Source organism: Carcharhinus amblyrhynchos, chromosome 23 (genome assembly GCF_965287045.1).
Source record: "Carcharhinus amblyrhynchos chromosome 23, sCarAmb.v2.hapA, whole genome shotgun sequence".
Taxonomy (NCBI): domain Eukaryota; kingdom Metazoa; phylum Chordata; class Chondrichthyes; order Carcharhiniformes; family Carcharhinidae; genus Carcharhinus; species Carcharhinus amblyrhynchos.
Genome location: NC_137346.1, coordinates 6,075,808 through 6,098,688, shown reverse-complemented (window position 1 = coordinate 6,098,688; position 22,881 = coordinate 6,075,808). Strand labels below are relative to the sequence as shown.

The following is a 22,881-nucleotide window of genomic DNA, read 5'->3' as shown; positions in this document are numbered from 1 at the left end:
GGCAACCTGAGCAAAAAACAGAATGCTTGTCCGCTCAACACGCGAAAGAAAAACCTAGTTAATGTTTCAGCTGTACGACCGTTTAAGCTCCTCCTCGGTTTGGAGGAAAGAACTTGCATCCAAATATTAACTTGTATGTTCATACAAAATAAGCGTAGGCCATTTGGCTCACGAACCTACTCCACCTTTTTCTGTGATGGATCTGATTGTCGCCTCAAACTTTTTTTTCTGTCTACTCCTAATACCCTTTGACTCCTTTTTAAAGTATTTAAAAGTTGAGATTGACATCAACATGCTGCCTCTGCTTTCCGGGAAGGGAATGCCATCCTCTACAAGATATATTCCTCATCTCCATCTTAAGTGGGAGACTGCTTATTTTTACTGTGTCCCCTAATTCTAGTGTCTCCTATAAAGGGAAACATCCTTTCAGCATCCATCTGTCAGATCCCTTCAGATCTTATGAATGAACAAGATCGCCTCTAATTCTTCTTCTTCACCCCAATAGGTACAGGTCCAATCTTTCCTCGTAGATAACCTCCTCGTCCCAGAATCAGTGGTGTCAACCTTCTCTGTACTGCTAATGCAATTGCTATTTTTATAAGAGATCAAAACTGAAAGCTGTACCTCAAGCGTGGTCTCATTTTCACCTTATACAGCTGTAGCAATACTACCCTTATTTTATATTCCATTTCCTTTGCAATAAATGACATTTATAATAAATGCACGTGTTCAAATCACTTGTACCTACATAATAACTTTTGTCGTTCATGAACCAAGGCACCCAGATTTCTCTGCACTGTAGAGTTCTGCTATCTATTCCCATTTAAAATAGGATACTGCTTACCTGATCTTTTGTCCAAAGTGGCAAGTTCACATTTTCCCCCATTCCATCTGCAAGTAGGATAGACAATCCTGACTATATCCTTTTGCGCACTCGTATCCCCTTTGCAGCTCGACTCTCCTACTTTATCATCAGCAGATTTACCTACTATACATTTGGTCCCTTCCTAAATCTTTTGACACATGTCGATTTGACTGTTTCTGCCTGCCAGTCCTGTGAGGTTATTAGTATCTTGCTCATTTGTACTTGAACCAAGATGGTATATTCATGGGCTATTTTCAGGAGGGACAGAGATAAATTGTATAATAGGTAAACCTGATTTTTGTGTACGCGTGCATTTTGTACTGGTGATGCCACTCTTCTCTTCTAACCAGGGCATTGAAGCTAATCTTTGCCACTAGGCTGCAATTTATTAACTGTGCAGAGGAAGTTTTTGTTTTTAAATGTTAACTGACAAATGTTCTTTGCAACTTTCCATACCGGAGTTGGGTGTAGTGCAAAAAAGTGCTTTCTTCCCCTTGAATGAGAGACTGCTTATTTTTTGTGTCCCCTGATTTTGGTATTTCCCACAAAGGAAACATCCTTCAGCAGCAGCATTCCCCTCCAACCTAAAATCAAAAACTGTCCTGCTTGTTTTTCTGCTTACTTCCCTTTAAAAAAGAACGTTTGAAAGCAAATATATGCTAATAAATTAAAGTAACGCTTGTGAAGCCAGTTACGGCAGATGCTGATGAGGAATTGGTTTCGATTAGATGTGAAGAAAAATGTAAATTCCTTTTGTTTTTGGACTACAGTTTTTAGTCATTCATGTGACATAGGGATTGCTGGCTGGCTAGCACTTATTGCACATCCCTACTTCCCTGAGGGCAGTTGAGTCAACCACATTGCTGTGGCTCTGGAGTCACATGTAGGCCAGACCAGGGAAGGACAGCAGATTTCCTTCTCTAAAGGACATTAGTGAACTAGATGGGTTTTTCTGACGATCGACATTGGCTTCATGGTTATCAATAGATTCTTAATTCCGGATTTTATTGAATTCCAATTCCATCACCTGCCATGACGGGTTTCAAGCCCAGGAACGTTGACTGAGTTTCTGGATTAATAGTCGTATGATAATGCTACTAGGTCATTGTCTCTCTTAGCTGAAAGTGTACAATTGGCAAATGTCCATCCTGGAAATTTTAAGAGAAAAGAATTGGAAATACTTTTTGAATACATCAAAAGTTATTTATGTACTTACAAATTTGGGTAAAATCGACGTCAAATTTGGAGAAATACTGATATCTATTCATCTTTATTATGGATTGAGCAATAGCTGGGATTGGAGGCATGTGTTCTTAATTGTGTTCAAAGTGGCTATGGATGAAACTAAGTTTTTTTTTAGTACGTGTATAAAATTACCTGCAAGCATTGGTGTTCAAACCTTTTCCACTCAAACTCCTGATTTTCTTTCCGAAATGGTTCTTTTTTTTCTCTTCCTGCCTTGACTTGAGATAATATGAGCAATATGAATGTCTGGCCCATTTAATTTTGGTAGATTAACTATTATGATGGCTGTTGAAATTAGTGTTGAATCACTTGGAATTTCTTGCTGAGCCACTGTGTTAGAGACACTTTCCTTGGTTTATAGTAAGACCAATTGTTCCTTGCATTTTGGAAAAATTTGTTGACGGAACTCCTTGTACTTGGAGAAATGATTTTCCTGTTTTTAATATTCAATCATGCCCTCCATCCAGAGAATTTCACTTGCCTACCTAAAGGAACACAAGGTCAAATTCCTCTTGCCTCTAATTGCTGGGTGTCTCTGGCTTAATCATTTCTTCTTAGTTCACCCCTCTTGCTACTCGGAATTCCATTCTGTGAATCTTGTCTGATTTACTTATTTTCTGTGAACAGTGGCTTGTAGCTAATCGTATCTATTCTAGTTTTTGTTTTTCAGTGACTAATTCAAAAGCCTTATCCCTGTGCAATGTTTACATTTCTTCTGCTCTGTTATGTTTTCTTTCCCAGTGGAATTCCTTATTTGTCTATAGCTTTTCCTGTTTCTGTTTCCTTTCCATGGTACCAAAACACTAGCTGAGATGATTTCACAATTTGCAATTATCCAGTAAACCTTGCTAGTAAGAATGTGGGCAGCAAGTGTGAACAAGATTGGAAACTCCTTTCATGCCTCCTGCAACTGAGTTCCTTGCTCCTATTTGCGTATGTACAAAGCTGCCAGTGTCTGCTTTACTTTAGAGAGCAAAAATAGACTTTTTTCCCACAGTGCAGCCTGAAGTCTTAACTGCTAAAATGACGAAAGAAATCGAGACACCTTTTTTTTATTGTGCAGCTCTTTTCTCTTGCCCCCTCCCCCACCATCATCAGCAGCAACCCCAGCATGTGGTGTTAGGGTACCAAATCAAAAATTCCAGGTTATATTATAAAGTCAGACCAGACCCCAACAATTTATTTTAGCATTAGTGAGAGGATAGTTGTTTTGCTTCATAGAACATAGAACATTACAGCGCAGAACAGGCCCTTCGGCCCACGATGTTGCGCCGACCAGTTTTTTAAAAAAAAACACTGACCCACTAATCTAAACCAATCCCTTTTCGTCCATAAACCTATCCATAGATCTCTTAAATGCCCCCAAACTAGGCGCATTTACAACCGCAGCAGGCAGGGCATTCCAATCCCTCACCACCCTCTGGGTAAAGAACCTACCCCTGACATCCGTCCTATAACTACCACCCCTTAATTTAAAGCCATGCCCCCTCGTGCTAGCATTCTCCATCCGAGGAAAAAGGCTATCACTATCCACCCTATCTAAACCTCTAATCATCTTATATGTTTCAATAAGATCCCCTCTTAGCCTCCTTCTTTCCAGCGAAAACAACCCCAAATCCCTCAGTCTCTCCTCATATGACCTCCCCTCCATACCAGGCAACATCCTGGTAAACCTCCTCTGCACCCTCTCCAAAGCCTCAACGTCCTTCCTGTAATGTGGGGACCAGAACTGCACACAGTACTCCAAGTGCGGCCGCACCAGAGTTGTGTACAGTTGCAACATGACGCTGCGACTCCTAAATTCAATCCCCCTACCAATAAACGCCAAGACACCGTATGCCTTCTTAACTACCTTATCTACTTGATTCCCAACCTTCAGGGATCTATGTACACATACACCTAGATCCCCCTGCTCCTCCACACTATTCAAAGTCCTCCCGTTAGCCCTATACTGAACACATCTGTTACTCCTACCGAAATGAATTACCTCACACTTCTCCACATTAAACTCCATCCGCCACCTCGCGGCCCAGCTCTGCAACCTAAGTCACCCTGCAAACTATGACACCCTTCCTCACAATCTACCACACCACCGACTTTGGTGTCATCAGCAAACTTACTAATCCACCCAACTATACCCTCATCCAGATCATTAATAAAAATTACAAACAGCAGTGGCCCCAAAACAGATCCCTGAGGCACACCGCTTGTAACCGAACTCCATGACGAATATTCACCATCAACCACCACCCTCTGTCTCCTATCTGCCAGCCAATTCCTGATCCAAGTACCTAGATTACCCCCAATCCCATACATCTGCATTTTCTGCAGAAGCCCACCATGGTGAACCTTATCAAACGCCTTACTAAAATCCATATATACCACGTCAACTGCCTTACCCCTATCCACCTCTTTGGTCACTTTCTCAAAGAACTCAATAAGGTTAGTAAGGCACGACCTACCTGCTACAAAACCATGCTGACTGTCTCTAATCAATTCATTACTCTCCAGATAACTATAAATCCTATCCCTAATAATTCTTTCTAAAACCTTGCCCACAACAGAAGTAAGACTCACTGGTCTATAATTCCTGGGGAAGTCTCTGTTCCCCTTCTTAAACAATGGGACAACATTCCCTGTCCTCCAATCTTCCGGTACTATACCAGAGACCAACGATGACCTGAAGATCAGAGCCAGAGGCTCTGCAATCACCTCTCTAGCCTCCCAGAGAATCCTAGGGTAAATCCCATCCGGCCCAGGGGACTTATCTATTTTCAAGCCCTCTAGAATATCCAGCACATCCCCGGTTTCAACTGCAATACTTTCTATTTTACACCCCTGCACCCCAGTGTCCTCCACAGCTACATTCATGTCCCCCTGCGTGAACACCGAAGAGAAATATTGGTTCAATGCCTCTCCAATCTCTTCCGGTTCCACACACAACTTCCCTCTACTGTCTATAACTGGCCCTAATCTTGCCCTAACCAACCTTCTGTTCTTGACATACCTATAGAACGCCTTAGGATTCTCCTTAATCCTATCAGCCAAAGTCATCTCATGTCCTCTTTTAGCCCTTCTTAACTCCCTCTTCAACTCCCTCCTAGCCAATCTAAAGCTTTCTAATGCACTACCTGAGCCCTCAAGTCTCATCCGAACATAAGCCTCCTTTTTCTTCCTAACCAACGAATCAACTTTTTTAGTACACCACGGTTCCCTAGCCCTACCAAATCCTCCTTGCCTGACAGGGACATACCTATTGCAGACCCGCAGTAGCTGTTCCTTGAAAAAATTCCACATTTCGGACGTTCCCAGTCCCTGTAATCTCATAGTCCAACCTATGCTTCCTAATTCTCTCCTAATAGCCTCATAATTACCCTTCCCCCAGCTAAAACTACTGATCCGAGGTTCATGCCTATCCCTATCCATCACTAAGGTGAACGTAACCGAATTGTGGTCATTATCACCAAAATGCACACCAACTTCCAAGTCTAGCACCTGGTCTGGCTCATTACCCAGCACCAAATCCAATATAGCCTCACCTCTAGTTGGCCTATCAACATACTGAGTCAAAAAACCTTCCTGCACACTTTGAACAAAAACTGACCTCTCTAACAAGCTAGAGCTATAGCAATTCCAATCAATATTAGTAAAGTTAAAATCCCCCATGACAATTACCCTATTACTTTCACTCCTAACCAGGATCGTCTCCGCAATCCTTTCCTCAACCTCTCTAGAACTTTTTGGAGGTCTATAAAAGACTCCCAGCAGGGTGACCTCCTCTCCTATTTCTAATCTCCGCCCATACTACCTCAACAGACAAGTCCTCATCAAACTTCCTCTCTGACACTGTAATACAGTCCTTGACCAATAATGCTACCCCACCCCCCCTTCTACCTCCTTCTCTACTCCGACTAAAGCATTTGTACCCCGGGACCTGCAACATCCATTCCTGACCCTGCTCTATCCATGTCTCTGAAATGGCCACAACATCAAAGTCCCAGGTACTGATCCACGCTGCAAGTTCATCCACTTTATTGCGAATACTCCTCGCATTAAAGTATACGCATTTCAAACCCTGCTCTGCCCCACCCCCACAATGCTGTGCATTGCAGTCCCCAACTATGCCCCCCTCACTTTCACCCCCTCTACTCAGGATCCCACCCCCCCCTCTGAATCAGTTTAAACCACCCCGCATAGCCTTCACAAATTTACCCCCCAGGATATTTGTTCCCCTCTGGTTCAGGTGTAAACCATCACTCTTATAGAGGTCCCACCTTCCCCAGAATGAGCCCCAATTGCTCAAGTACTTGAACCCCTCCCTCCTGCACCATCCCCTCAGCCACAAGTTCAAACTTTCCCTCTCTCTATTCCTCTCTAAACTATCCCTTGGCACAGGCAAGAGTCCCGAGATAACCACTCTTGTCTGACTTGGCCTTTAGTTTCCACCCCAACTCCATGAATCTCTGCTTAATATCCCCTTCCCTTAGCTTCCCTATGTCATGTGTCCCCACATGAATTATAACTTGGGGTTGATCTCCCTCTCCCCAAGAGTCTTGAATATCCTCTCAGATACATCCCGGACCCCAGCCCCTGGTAGGCAACACACCAGCCCTGAGTCCCTACCATTACTACCGACTCTCCTATCTGTCCCCTTGACTGTGGCGTCCCCAATCTTTTGCATCCCCTAACCACCTGAGCTTTTTCAATAGGCTCACTCCCAGAGACCTGCTCCCTTTGGCTATCCCCAGTTGATTCCTCCTCAACTGTAGCCTCCAGGACCGAAAACCTATTTTGGAGGGGAACAGCCCCAGGGGATTTTCCCCCCACTTGCCTCTTTCCCCTCCTCTTGGCAGTGACCCAAGACTGATTTCTAGGAGTGACTATCTCCTTATAACTCCTATCTATGTCCTCCTCTGCCTCCCGAATTATGCGGAGTTCCTCTAATTCCCCCTCCAGCTCCTTTACACGCTCCTCCAGAAGCTTCAATCTAACACACTTCTTAAAAGTAAAATCCCCTGAAACACTACTGGAGTCCCTCACCACATACATCCCACAGGAGATGCAGCACACTGCCTGAACTGCCATCCCTGAAACAATTACCAGCAGAAAAAAAAGACAAAAAAAAACAAAAAAAAAACTTTCCCACACTTTTAATTTAGGTTAGAGGAGGTGGGAGGGTGGGATTCTCTACCAGTGTAGAGGATCGGGTATCCTCTCTGCGCTAATTTATAGGATTAGGGGCTCAAGAAAAAAAAAACTACAACTACCAGTAAGCGTCCTAGTGACGACTTCCGGTTTCTAACTAATTTAAAAAAACCGCCGAAAAACTCGCGACTTAAATTAGAAATAAACAGTTAAACAAATTAAACAGAAAAATTTACCTTTTATGCTGCCTCTTCACACGCCCAAAAATCGCTGCCTCTGGATACTGCTCCTCAGGAACAATGAGGCCGGTTCACGGAGGTAAGCGCTTATAAACCCGAAAAAAAAACTACAACTACCGGTAAGCGTCCTAGTGATGACTTCAGGCAGGATTCAGCTGACACACTGAAGCTTTTATGAAAAACTTTTATTTAACATAGTTTAATAACAAATGAATTAGCTTAAAATTTCACAATTGAGTAATACTTAAACATAACTGCTAACCTATCTCTAGAGTTTATCAAGCAAAGTTTTTCTTACAGACTTAATCCCCTCTTCAAAATCAATTTGCAAAACACTGGCTTGCTTGTACTTGGGTTGCCAGCCCTTGAGTCCCCAGATGACTCCCAAAGAGATGGGCATCTTGTTTCTTTCAGAACTAGGCAGAAACTGCTTATTTTAAAATGACAAACTTTTTTCCCCTTGAAAACTTGCCTTCTCTCAATAAGCACATGACTCTGTCCCTGTCAATCAACCTAATCAATACTTTGAAGCCCCAGGGTAAACTCAGCCCTGCTTTAACAAACACTTCAAGTACTTATCCTGTTCTCCCAGTTACTAATTCAAAAAATTTTCTTGGACAAATCTGCACCCTGCAAAACAATTTGAAGCCTACTCCTTAGAAGAAACATAAATATTTTTTAAAGGTGCAGTATCATCAGTGTACATGTGATTTTGTCTCTCTACTTGATCAGTAAACAAACCTGACTGTAGACAGTTCCAGAAAATCAGTAAAGCAAGTGGTCAAGCTCTGTTCATTCTAATTCTGCAATTTTGAACTTGCACATCTGCTGGACTTTGTATTGTTTATTGATCTTTTGTGGTGTGCCTCCACTAAGATTATTTTTCTAGCTTCTCAAACTTAATTGTGTACTTTCTTACATATGCAGTGGGCTAGTAAAGCTGAATGTGGATATTTATTGCTGATATTCTGAACTTGAAACATTAACTGTGTTTCTCTGTCCACAGATACTGCTGGATCTGCTGATTTTTTTTTAAGTTTCTTTGGTAGGAAGAATGGTAGGAAGGACTATTACTTACAGGGCGAAAAACTGCAGCAGGCGACGGTGCAGAGGGACCTCAGGGTCCTTGTGCATGAGTCGCAAAAACCCAGCTTGTAGGTGCAGCAGGTGGTCAGGAAGGCGAATGGGATGCTGGCCTTCATAGCGAAGGGGATTGAATATAAAAGTAGGGAGGTCTTGCTGCAGCTGTATAGGGCATTGGTGAGGCCGCAGCTGGAGTACTGTGTGCAGTTTTGGGCGCCGCACCTGCGCAAAGATATTTTGGCCTTGGAGGGAGTGCAGAGGAGGTTTACTAGGCTGATACCGGAGTTGAGGGGATTGAGCTATGAGGAGAGGCTGAATAAACTAGGCTTGTACTCGTTAGAGTTTAGAAGAATGAGGGGAGATCTCATTGAGACGTATAAGATGATGAATGGGATGGATAGGATAGAGGTGGAGAGACTCTTCCCGCTCAAAAAAGACAGTAGGACTAAGGGGCACAGCCTCAAGATAAAAGGGGGGCGGTTTAGAACGGAGTTGAGGAGGAACTTCTTCACTCAAAGGGTGGTGAATCTCTGGAATTCTCTGCCCGTTGAAGTGGTGGAGGCTGCCTCGCTAAATATTTTTAAGACGCGGGTTGATGGGTTTTTGATAAGAGAGGGGATTGAGGGTTATGGGGAGAAAGCGGGAAAGTGGAACTGAGCAGCGACAGATCAGCCATGATCTTATTGAATGGTGGGGCAGGCTCAAAGGGCTAGATGGCCTACTTCTGCTCCTATTTCTTATGTTCTTATAGCTTTTTGGAACGTTTTTATACACTTTAATTAAATTAGCTATCAAAATGACATCTACTTTTGACTTGATTTGAAACAATGATTAATAGAAGGGTGTCTGCAGTGAGTTTTAAATCACTTTTAGGATGGTTTGTTTTGGAAGCATTTTCTTTACTTGCACACTTTCAGGTCTCCATGACATATTTGAACCATTCCAGTGAATCTGCCACAGAGCTGATCGTTGGAATGTAAATAAAAATAACTTGGATTCAAAATCTTTTGGCCTTCACTCCTTTTCTGTGCAGAATGACTAGATGTTTGCTCAGTGTCTGTGGTAAAATTGACATGTTGATCAGGAACGCACCTCCATGCTCAGGTTCAGAAATTCTAATTTATTGTATTATTCCTTTCTGGAAAAGTTATTTTAATTAGTTTGTACATTTGTAGTGCCTTGTACAGATTTTCCTATGTTATTCAGACTCTTTAATTCATGATCTTGTGTCCCTTTCCTTTCTGAAAGGTGCTTGTTGAACAGGAAATTTGTGCGAATTGGGAAGTGGTTTGTGAAACCATATGAAAAGGATGAGAAACCGGTGAACAAGAGGTAAGAATAATGAACTTTGGCTGTGAAATCCGTGGGTTTTATATTTTGACTATCAGCTTGCATTTGTGATAAAAGTTTTAAGCTTGACTGTACCTTTTCAAACAGTTCTGAATCTTCAGTTGGTGATGGCTAATTTTTAGTATTTTTCTAGCCTCATTTTTGGTCAAATCTGGTCTCAAGCTACAATTGGGTCTTCTGAGATCTTAGCCAAGCTATTTTCTCAATGTTGGTGCACAAAATTTGAATTCTTTGAATTCTGAACATTGTAGACCTGAAGAATTCTTAAACTGATTCTTCTTCCCCATGATTGATTACAGGTTACATTCTTAGTAGTTAAGTGCCTTGGCAATTTCAAAATACTGTGACCATGAAGAAAAAAACACTTTAGAACTTGCACAGAAGAAAATGTCGGAAGGGGTCATGCTAGATTCCTTGTTGTTCAAATATGTCCACGTTATAAATTATTTCATTGTTTGTTTTTTTGTGGCTCCACTCATGACTGAGGAATCGGCTGCAGGATCGGCTGGATGTTTTGAGGATGGGGAGTTTATCATTGGTACTTGAGGGAGCTTCTGCAGCTGCGCCACCTGTCTTTCCTCAAGGCATGTTGGATATTGTGTGTTAAGTATAAATCGGTGGGTCCCAACCTTTTTCAGTAACATGGTACACTTCAGTGAGACAAACAATTGCGCACCCACCTTTATTTCAGCTGAATTACTTGCTGATAAACATCACAGATGTTTACTAGAGGGCAAACACCAAAGCAAAATCACTAGATTGCAGTTTTGGGAATTTGACCATGTTTGAGACTTTACTCAGTTGACAGCTAATAACTTGGACTTCCAATTTGCTGGATTCCTGGGATGTTGATGCTTACACATTTTGCAATGACGTGCTGGTTGTCATACCTCATTTTTTTGCCAACTCCTGTACGGGAAATGGTTTAGTTGTTCTTAACCAAGTGTTACATGCTTATAACCTGCCATCCATTCTCAACAGGACCAAAGTATTCCTAAATTGATGCACCTACAGTTTAATTGCAACTCTGGAGCTGCAGATTGTCAACATGACTCAGTAGTGAGGTGTATCACAGTCGTGAGTTAAATAAGGACATGAAAGAGGTTTTTCTCATGTGCTTTGCAGTGAGGAGAGGGAAAGAGGATAAACATGTGATTACTCCATCAGGTTGTCAGCCTTGTATTTTGCTGTTGAAGTGTGTGTGCCAGTTGCTGTTATTTACTGTGCAGATTTGTCTCCTGGTAGTCTGGAATCAGCCTGGGCTGTTATATGCACACTGGGGACAGGCTCATTAGTAACTCTGGTTAGAATCCATGCCAGTGCCTGCAACACATTATTTAAGAATGAAAAATGAAATTGAAACTAAGCTGTGGTCTGTTTGCAAATGGGTGAGTGCTAATTTGGAAGGACATTTCCCACTGCGGGCGATGAGGAAAATGGGAATACAGTTTTGCAAAAACAAGGGTAAACTTCCTCATCTGTGAGGCAAGCTGCCAAGGAATGTGCCAAGAAAACAAGTTTCTGAAAAGTGAATGCTTCTGTAGCATCGGGCAGGTCTTCCTGCCCTTAGATGGCTGAAGAAGGCATTTACAATAGGCTCACAGCAGCAGTCAGAGTCCTGGGTCTGCCATGTTCCTGCAACTTCCTCTCTTTCCCCCTCCCCTCACCGTCACACTCCCGATCTGTGTCCACCACACTCCGGGTTTCCACTCCCCCTGCTCTCCTGAGCACCACTGGCCCAGTCCTGGGTTTCTTGATTTTTCTTGGGATCCTGTGGCACCGACTGTTCAAAGCCCACATTGGGGCTGTGGCACTCTTGGCACAGCTTCTGGGCTGTGGCACTCTTGGCACAGCTTCTGTGCCATGGCACAACAATTGGGTACTTTCAGTGCTCGTCTCTGTGCTGAACAGCAGCAGTGTTTTCCCCCTAGAAGTCTGCGACGCAGAAGTTTAAGGCTTTAAAAAAAAGCAGATGCCATTATGTCATTCATACTAACCACCTTTAGTGGTGGTGGTCCTGAGACAGTTCTGCATAGACTGTTTTGGGGATTCAGCTGCCAACAGTTTGGAGGTGTGGCCTGTCCAAGCAAGATAAAACTCTAGGCTTGATTTTCTTCTAACTTGAGGATCTACCCTCGCAAGATAAATTTAAAAGGGGCAGTGTGCTAATTGCAATTATACATGTAGAGGATGGGGATATTCACTGCATATTCAGTAAAATACGACTAAAACCATAATTCATAGTTCACAACTAAATATAGTTTCAAGCACTCCTTTTGAAAATTATAAACTTAAAGAAAAATGTCAATTCATTGGTACTGCTTTCCCCTCCTGTGTCTGAGATGGTAACTTGTGTTGGACTGGCTTGTGCTGCTAGTTGCGCCTTGGGATGCTTTACTTGGGTTAAATTCATGTTGTTCGGGCATCATTTGAAGTTGTTGCTTTCTATGCAAGTGTTGCATGGCTACTCAACTGTAATGGGGTAGGAAATTGTTGTTCTGGCTGAGTCATTTAAAAAATAAATGTTGCACAAATCATTTGGTAATTTTTGAGATGAGTGAAAACTGAAATATTCGAAGTTTCTCAAATATTAGGAAGATAAAACTCTAGGCTTGATTTTCTTCTAACTTGAGGATCTACCCACGCAAGATAAATTTAAATGAGGCAGTGTGCTAATTGCAATTATACGTGTAGAGGACGGGGATATTCACTGCATATTCAATAAAATACGACTAATACTACTAGATCTGGGTGGAAATGGTTCCAGAAATTGGGATATTTGTGGGATTTTGGGTTGCATTGGAAAGTGGGTCCTCTGCCATCCTACTGGCTGATTTGCTTGATGGTGGCATGCATATCAGTATTCAACATTGTAACAGTGCTGGGAAGCAAGATAATTTTGAGGGTGCATCCATCCACTACAAAAACTTGGCTAACAGCAGATTGTTCAACTAGAAATGTGCAAATCCTGAGGAATGTTCAGGAACAACTGAGGTTTGGGATTGAAGTTATTGGGGGTGGGGTGGAGTACTTGTGGATCCTGAATATTTGTTTTAACATTGGTGTTGCTACATTTTTCAGGCAATTGATTTCAGTTTTATGACGGTGGGGGAGAAGATTTTGTAAGTAGAATTAACCTTGTAACAACACTGCTTGAAGGCAGTGAACCTCTTCAGATATTTGTGCCTAACACAAAAGCCAATTCCTAAAAATAGATGCAAGCTTCCTATGATCTGAAATGCAAGCTTATTTGCAAAGTAACTTGGGATAGCTTGCCCTATACCAATATAAAACCAATGTGTTCTCCTGGTTTGCACATCAGGATTTCCAGTACATGCCTACCAGTTCAGAAGGCTACTAATATCTATCTCAGCAGACATTGTCTTCATGGAGTTTTACAGCACAGAATGAGTTCCTTCAGCCCATCTTGTCTGTGCCAGCCATCAAGCACTGATCTATTCTAATCCTATTTTCTAAAACTTGGTCCGTAGGCTTGCATCTTATAACGTTTCGAGTGCTCATCTAAATACTTAAATGTTGAAGGTTCTCACCCCTTTCAAGTAGTGAGTTCCAGATTTCCACCACCCTCCTAAGTGAAAAGATTTTCCTAGTCACCACATTCTGGTGCATGTTTGGGTACACTGAGGGAGGGTTTAGCATGCCCAATGCACCTAACCAGCACATCTTTTGGACTTGATGAGAGGAAAGTGGATCACCCAGAGAAAAGCCACACAGGTGCGCAGAGAACATGTAGACTCTGCACAGACTGACCTTTTAAACAGAAAGTGATTACAGAACTCTATTCTGGTATATGAATTGGAAAAAGTTAATATGCATGTACAGCAAGTGATTAGGAAGGCAAACAAGGTTTATTGCAAGAGAAATGGAATATAAAAGTAGGGATGTTTTGCTGCAATTGTTCAGGGCCTTAATGAGTGTGTACAGTTTTGGCCTCATTTGAAAAAGGATATAATTGCCATTGAAGCAATTCAGAGAAAATTCACTGGGAATCGAACCTGGGTCCCTGGTGCTGTGATAGAACACTTCACAAATATAAATTTAATTAACTGGAAAAAAAAATAAGGAGGTTATAGTAGGACATTTGGAAAATCATTATGCAATCAGGCTGTGTCAACATAAGGGAAATAGTGTTTCATGAATTGATAAAGTGAAACTTGAGTATTTGGATTTCTAAAAGGCATTCAGTAGAGTGCCAGATCAAAAGTTGCTGCACAAACTAAGAACTCATGATGTAGGGGAAACATTAGTATGGATAAAGCTTTGATTAGCTAAAGGAAGCTGGGAGGAATGATTGAGTCATTTTCAAGTTGACACGATGTGACTCGTGGAGTGCCACAGGGATCAATTTTGGGGCCTCAATTATTTATAACCTAAATCAATACCTTGGATGAAAGGACCAAATGTGTCTCAGCTAAATTTGCAGATGACCAAATAGGTAGAAAAATAAGTTGTGAAGTGAACAAAAGTATCTGCAAAGGAATATAGATTAAGCATGTAGGCAAAAATGTGGCAGTTGGCGTTTAATGTGGGAACTTGTCCACTTTGGCACGAAGAATAGAAAAGCAGCATATTATTTAAATAGTGATTGCAGAACTCTGTCCTGGTATATGAATCAGAAAAAGTTAGTATGCATTGACAGTAAGTGATTAGGAAGGCAAACAGATTGCTTATTGCAAGACAGATTGAACATAATAGTAGAGATGTTTTGCCACAGTTGCTCAGGACCTTTAATGAGCATGTGTACAGTTTTGGCCTTTTTTGAAAAAGCATATAATTGCCATTGAAGCAATTCAGAGAAAATTTACTAATTCCTGAGATGAATGGGTCCTTTATGAGGAAAGGTTGGGCCTGTATCAGTTGGAATTTAGAAGAATGGGAGGTGATCTTATTGACGCATAGGATTGAGGGGAGACTTGGCAGGGTGGGTACGGAGAGGCTGTAATTTGGGACAGTATTGATTGGAGCAGGAGAGGTGAATGTTGGAACCTCATTTCATACTGCAGTGATTGACTTTTAAATCATGTCCATACATCCATAGGGTGAAGAAACAATAGTATCTAAAAATGAATCCGTGTAGTATTGTTAAGCTGCTTGTTGAAACTTCCAGGACAAAACTAGCAGTGGAAACAGCATATGCATGCTCTGCCTGCCTCAAATGTGTCACTGAACACAGGAAATTTCTAAGACTACTTCTGGGAATTTGCACACCAGTTTCTGGTCTTATTGAGATCTCCTCTAGTGGAAATGGAAAACGTTCAAGATGCCTACCTTTGCTTAGCCATAGCACTCTTTTCTCTACACTAGATTGATGGTTCAAGTTCCTGTCCAGGATTTGAGCATGTGATCTAAAGTGTCTAAACTGAAGCTGTTGGGTACAAAGCTATGTCAATGTTATCAGGCAACAGTGCTAGTCTAAAATTTGCAGCCTCTTGTGTGAGACAGTTAGTTGTGAATCTTACTGTGTGGTTGGAGAGACCTTTGGGAAAGATTGAACAACCAAGTATGCACTTATATAGCATCTTGCATGACCGTGGGATGCTCTTGGGAAAGACTGATCTGCGTTCAGTATAGGTGAGACTTTACACACAACCATTTTCAAAATCGCAATGTATTGGGAGTGGCAATGTGATTTCCTGTTTTCCTATCTCAAGGGGGAGCTCTGAACTGAGGTCCCAGTCACTGCATTGAAACAAACATTTAATCACTGCAACAAGTAGTATGTATGTATTTTTGAGTTGGTTTAAAATGTAGTTTAGGAAGTAACTTTGAAGCATGTTACCACGATGCACTAAGATTTACAGCAAATTAGTCATGGGAGAAAGGAAACAATAACTGGAAAAAGTTTCAAGTAATATGCACAATAAAAGGATCAAAGATATTTGGTCATACCTTCCTGCACCTAAAATGCTAAACATAATGAAAGCAGATGATGCATAGTTTAGTGAAATCAATTTATTGGCATCATTCCAGCTTGTACTGGTGAGACACATGTCAGCATGCTGTTCCACTGTAACAGTTGAGTAGCAAGAAACCTTTATTTCTGTGGTCCACCATTTCCTAGTATGTTAGTAATATAAAAACCGTCTGCAGTGCAAAATTAGAAATAGGTTGCGTTTGCAAAAGTGCCAATTCATTGCCTCATGCTGGTAATTGACAAATTGCTTTTATTAACAACCGATTTGAAAAATTGAATTTTCACTACAGCTTGCTTATACCACCCTCCTCTAAACATTCGAGTCTAATCTGAGAGAAAAATGAATGCACTATTGGCCTTGAGGAAGAATTGCTGTGGCCTAAAGTGCTAATTTTATCTCCCAGTGGTCTCCTTTGGAACACATTATTCCAGGGGGAACTATCATGTGACCAAGCTACTCGCATCTCCTGAGTTTATCCAGCACTTTAGCAGATCTAATTTCAAACTGTCTGCAATACAAGCTAAATGTCATCACTTGTGACTAGGATGACTCTCTTCTCGTGCAGTTACGAAAGGATTGCACAATCCACTTTAGTGTGCAAATTGAACGATCATACTTTAATGCTCAGAGCAGTCCAGACTTTAAAAAAACAAAATAAATTTGGCATTAATCAAGTTGGAACTGAAGTGCATACACTCTCTGCAGTGGTTTTTACCTGAGCACTTTTAACTTTGAATGCAGGACTTGCTCCTCTTTCTGTTTCACCTCCTCCCCCCCCTCCCTCTCAATTAAAGTTGGCATCAATAAGATCCGTATTTCTAATAAATTCTGTTTGGGCTGGAGAGGGAAGTGTGCTTTTATGTGCTTCTACAAACATAAATCTAGCTGCACTTGAGACTGGTCATAACTTTCTTTAAACAATTGGGATACAAGTGAGTTTCAGCTTCTCTGGTTTAAGGTTTTTGCCTTATTCTATTCTTGCTCAACTACATCTCACATCTGTAATTTAATCTATCACCCAGAAAGATGTTCTTTTCCTCTTCAAATATCCTGATCACCACTGCCACTTTGGACAAGTTCTTCCTGATTATCAGTCTTGAATTTACTTAACTGGTTTACATCCGTGTCTCTTTGTCCTATTTTTCAAAAAAATCTAGCTTGAAGCAAAATTTTTAGATTTGTCTTTTCCCTTTTCTAACTCCCCCCTAGACGTGCACATAAGCAAAATTCTGTGGATGCTGGAAACCAAAAATTAAATTCAGAAAATGTTGGAAATGCCCAGATATCAGGCTGCATGTATGGAGCAAACAAGTTAACATTTTCAGGGCAATGATCTTTCGAAACTGTTCTGATCAAAGATCATTGACTTGAAATGTCTGTTAATTATTTTAAGTATATTTATTTATACAAAGATGGCAGCAGAACTGAAATTAGACAAAAGGTGAAGTAATCTGTTTTGGTTGAGGAATGAATGTTGCCCAATATGAGGAGAACTCCACTGTTCTTCCAGTGCCACAGGATCTTTATGTCCACCTGAGCAGGCACACTGCATCTATACACAGGTGGATGTGGAAAGGATATTTCCTTTTGTGGATCAGTCCAGAGCTAGGAGGCATTGATTTAAAGTTTGGGGTCACCCTTATGGGACAGATGAGAATTTTCTTGTCCTGAGGGTTTTGCAATTTTGGAATTCTCTGCCTCAGAAGGTGGAGGAAGCAGGATCACTGAAGTAGATATATTCTTGTTAGGCAAGAGAATCCAAGGTTATCAGGTGTGTGGATCAGGGCCCATCATTTGTCCCCCTGGCCTGGATGTCACTGATCGTTTTTTACTGTGAGAATCTTTTGCACTACTGAGTTCAATAACCCTCTGAACCTTTTATGCCTGAAACAATTAGCAACATGCATAATTTTACAAAAAACTTGTGCAAACATGGCATTTTATTTGAAAGTTGGAGCAAATGATTGTAGTCCTGGTTGTTGATTTTGATTTGAGTTGATGTTCCTTTTTTTTTGCAACACAATTGTTTGTATACATGTGTCTGGGGGATATTTGACCACCTACCCTCCCAACGGCAATCATTGGTCTGTCTTGGCCTGTATGTGGTATACCACATTGCTAGATGTCCGGCAAAACTGTTGCAACGTTGAGCACACAAAAAACAGACACTACATTGTAACTATGTAACTGGACTAATTTTTAATTGTGCAAACAAATAGCTTCACACTGATCAGTTGGACTCTGTTTGCAACTTGTCAATACTTAAGCTCACTCAGCAACATGATCTGTTTCTTTCAGTTCAGTTCAAAGACCAAACTGTTTGAGTTCACAGAAGAATATAGTGGTTGAGCGAAGAGATTATGATCCTTCTCTCAAAAAGGATTGCTGTGCTCATGTGTGAATTGGTTGTATACTGGAGAGGAGCAGTTGTATTTTCAGAACAGCTGTATTTTAAAAAAAAAGCAAACTAATAATAGGAACGCACAACTTTGAGAGGGAAAAGGCCACTCGACCCACCAAGATCGACCCAAATCAAAATTGGCGTGTGACCATTCTGTGAAACTTGCTGATCATTTTTGAAATTTAAGGATAGAACAAAGGAGTGTGCATGATAGCATGAGTATTTATGTCAAAACCTGAAATGGAAACCTACTTTTCCAGATACAGATTCACTTGCTGTATGTTTTAATCTTTGCTTCTCATCATGGGATGAATTGCATTCCAGTGAAACTGTATGGAATGTGTTAATATGGAGTATCATGTGTGCATACTTCAAATATTTTTCCACAAGTGTTAAATTAAAGCATTGATCACTTTGTATTGCACATGTTTTTCTTAAATTTGTCCAAACTCGCCCTGTTATCCGTCTTTTTATTTAGATTTTTCAATTTTCTAATGGCAGCTTGCATGAGAATGTATTGGTGCGTCTTAAAACTTGTAGTCCTTTTTTTATGGATGTACTGGGATTGCGCTCTGGCCAATGTTCTCTTGTTGAAGGGGACTTTAAAACGTATTTAGCAATAAGACCTGCAAACCTTCTTTTAGTTAGTCTGATTTTTGTCTGAACTAAAGCAGAAGGAGGAATAGCTGTGGGAAAGTTTTTTTTAAAAAAAGTAGCTTGCTTACAAGGTGATTGGGAAGTGTTCATTGCCTGGATAGAAATGCAAACCTGTACTATTGGATTTAAGAATGTTTTCACTTACTGTTTGGTATGTGGAGAAGGTGTTAACATAAGCCTTGCACCTCTTCTGTAAAAGAGTCTTGGAAAAAAACCTCATCCGGTTGATGGCTGTTCTTGCATTTTGAACGAATAAAGTGTTGTGGTTAAGTTTATTGCTACTGTAGATCACTGCTTTTAAGTCAATTCACCACATATATTTTTGGCTCCAAAAATCATGCTTTTAGATATACCTAGCACACAAATTGATTCTCCTTTTCAACTACAAAATGCTACAGTGACATTCATTAGTGGTTGACCTCCAGAAATGCATGTTTTACTTGCATTGCAAGTCGGTGCATGGGTCAAGGAGGTGATCCCTGCTGCATTGCAAAAAAAAAAATCAGTTTAAGACAGTGTAGAAAGAACTGAAATAGTGTGGTGAGTGATGAACAGAAATGTGTCCACTAATAAAAGAAATTAAATATAAAGCTCCTTTTGAGCTAAAAGTTGTAACTTTTGCTAACTCATCAGAAAACTGTTCTGCAGTGGGGGAATTGGTGCAAGGGTTGGGGGGTGGTGGAGGAATCAGTCAAAGAACAAAGTAGTACAGCACAGGAACAGACCCTTGGCCCTCCAAGCCTGCACCAACCATGCTGCCTGACTGAATTAAAATGCCCTACACTTCTGGAGACTGTATCCCTCTATTCCCATCCTATTCATGTATTAAGATGCCCCTTAAATATCACTAGCCTATCTGCTTCCACTACCTGCCCCAGTAGCGAGTTCCAGGCACCCACTACCCTCTGTGTAAAGAACTTACCTTCTCCTTTAAATCTTGTACATCTCCCTTAAATCTTGCCCCTCGCACCTTAAACCTATGCCCCTAGTAATTGACTCTTCCACCCTGGGGAAGAAGCTTCTGACTACTACTCTGTCCATGCCCCTCATCTTGTAGACTTCAATCAGATCACCCCTCAACTTCCGTTATTCTAGTGAGAACAAACCATGTTTCTCCAACTTCTCCTCATAGCAAATGTCCTCCATACCAGGCAACATCCTGGTAAATCTTTTCTGTACCTTCTCCAAAGCCTCTACCTCTTGTAGTGTGGTGACAAGAATTGAACACTTAGAATAGTGTGGCCTAACTAAGGTTCTATAAAGCTGCAACATGACTTGCTAATTTTTAAACTCAGTGCCCCACCCGACAAAGGCAAGCATGTCATATGCCTTCTTGACTACCTTCTCCACCTGCATTGCCACTTTCAGTGACCTGTGTACCCGTACACCCAGATCCTTCTGCCTGTCAGTACTCTTGAGGGTTCTGCCATTTATTGTATACTTCATATCTGTATTAGACCTTCCAAAATACATACCTCACATTTGTCCGGATTAAACTCCAACTGCCATCTCTCCACCCAAGTCTCCAACTGATCTATATCCTGCTGTACCCTCTGGTCCTCATAGCTATCCGCAGATCCACCAACCTTTGTGTCTTCCGCAAACTTGCGACCTCACCTTTACAAAACCATGTTGCCTAGTCCTGAAGATGTCCAAGACCAAATGTGCCATTAGAACAGGGAGCAGCATGCACTGGAATGAGTACGTTACTACAATATAGACGTGTAAAATAACAACAGAAGTAAACAATTAGACGTGACAGAACTTCTGTCTTTTACTGATCAGGACACTTTACAGTTACCAATATAAGGGCAATTTATGTTGTGTAAGAAGAGTGTGATTGTTTGGAAAATGGACTTGGGTGTTATCATGGAAAGCATGCCAATTGATGTGATTGACTGACTGTTAACTGCCAAGTATTGTTTGAAATTTAAATCAGGCTGTTTATACCTGATTGCAGCTGTTTCAGCTAAACATTGTGCATTTGTTGTTTCTGCCTAATAAAGGGCAGGGCTCTGTTTTAATACAGGTAGCTGAAATAGGCACGTGGAACTAAATAAAAGTGACAGCCATTTGATGACCTATTCCTCAGGAATGCCTTGACCAATCAGGATCAAACTGTCTGGTTTAAATTTCAAACCATGTTGGCAGTCACCATCAACAAGTACATTTTCCACCACGGTGCCTCTACCAATTTATGTCCACTTGACAACCAATGAGCACACTTTTTTCAGAAAGTGTAAATTGTTGCTTCCCTTGTATTGATATTCATGCAAAATGTCCTGATTTAATGTAAGACAAAAAGCTTCCACATTTTTGGTTCAGCCATACTCAAGTAGACCTTTCAACACTGAGCCTGCCCTGCCATTCAGTAAGGTCATAGCTGACCTACTTGTTTCAAGTTCCACATTCCCATCTATCTCCAATAACCTTAAGTTCTTGGGCAAGAAAATCAATCTACCTTGGCCATAGAGTATTCAATGATCTCGCTTTCAGTGCTTTGAGTTAGAGTTCCAAAATAGCACACCCCTCCTGAGATAAAAATTCTCCTCAATTTTATCCTGTAAGGGTGACCCATAATTTTACAACAGTGATCCCAAGTTCTGGACTCATTCACAAGAGGAAATATCCTTTCCATGTCTGTCTTATCAATACCATTCAGGGTCTTGTACGCTTCAATCAAGCCACCTATCTTCCAAACTCTAGTGAGAACGAGCCCAACCTATCCAGCCTTTACTCGCAAGACAAATCCATTCATTCTAGGTATCGACTAGTAAATCTTCCCTGAACTATCTCCCAAAATATTTACATTCTTAAATATGGTGACCAAAACTGCACATATTATTCAAAAAGTGGCCTCATGGATGCTCTCTATAAATGAAGCATAACACCCATCCGTCTATGTGCCATTTATCTTGTAACAATAGATAGCATTCTATTAGCCTTCTTGATGACTTGCTATAACTACATTCTAACTTTTTTGTGACTCGTGAACTAGAACCCTCTGCAGCTCAGAATTGTGCAGTCATTCTCTAGGTAATACTTTTATTCTTCCTGCCAAAGAGAAAAACTTCACATTTTACACTGTATGCTATCTTAATCTGTCTATATCAGTCTGCAAGCTCCTTCTGTCTTCACAACATACTTTCTTACCTATCTTTGTGTTGCCTGCAAATTTAACTACCATGCCTTTGCTCGCCTCACTTTAAGTCATTGATTTAACTTGCAAAAAAATTGGGATGCGACTCATCAGTCTGAAAAAGACACATTTATGTATACTGTTTTCTGCCTGCCAGCCAGTCTTCTCTCCTTAGGAGGCGATGGCTGAGCGGCCCATGCAGCACGGTGGCAGTGGTTAGCACTGCTATCTCAGTGCCACGGACCCGGGTTCGATTCCTAGCTTGTCACTGCAGAGTCTGCACATTCTCCCTGTGTCTGTGTGGGTTTCCTCCCATAGTCCGAAAGCTGTGCTGGTTAGGTGCATTCTCCCTCAACGTACCTGAACAGCTGCCAGGGCGTAGTGAGGAGGGGATTTTCACTGTAGATTCATTGCAGTATTAATGTAAGCCTACTTATGGCATAAAAATATCTGCAAGAGCATCATAAGAACATAAGAAATAGGAGCAGGAGTAGGCCATCTAGCCCTTCGAGCCTGCCCCACCATTCAGTAAGATCATGGCTGATCTGTCGTGGCTCAGTTCCACATTCCCGCCCTCTCCCCATAACCTTTAATCCCCTCTCTTATCAAAAACCCATCAACCGGCTTCTTAAAAATATTTAGCGAGGTAGCCTCTACCACTTCAACGGGCAGAGAATTCCAGAGATTCACCACCCTTTGAGTGAAGAAGTTCCTCCTCAACTCCGTTCTAAAACCCCCCCCCTATCTTGAGGCTGTGCCCCCTAGCCCTACTATCCTTTCTGAGCAGGAAGAGTCTCTCCACCTCTATCCTATCCATCCCA

General features: G+C 41.3%; 1 protein-coding gene across 1 annotated transcript in view; it reads left to right on the top strand.

The window, feature by feature from the left end:
- The window catches only part of med13a (mediator complex subunit 13a), a 182,603-nt gene that overhangs the window by 44,401 nt on the left and 115,321 nt on the right, over positions 1–22,881 (top strand). The window contains exon 4 of the mRNA XM_080210890.1: positions 9,826–9,909. Coding sequence (XP_080067016.1) covers positions 9,826–9,909 — 84 coding nt within the window. The remainder of the gene's footprint in view (positions 1–9,825; positions 9,910–22,881) is intronic.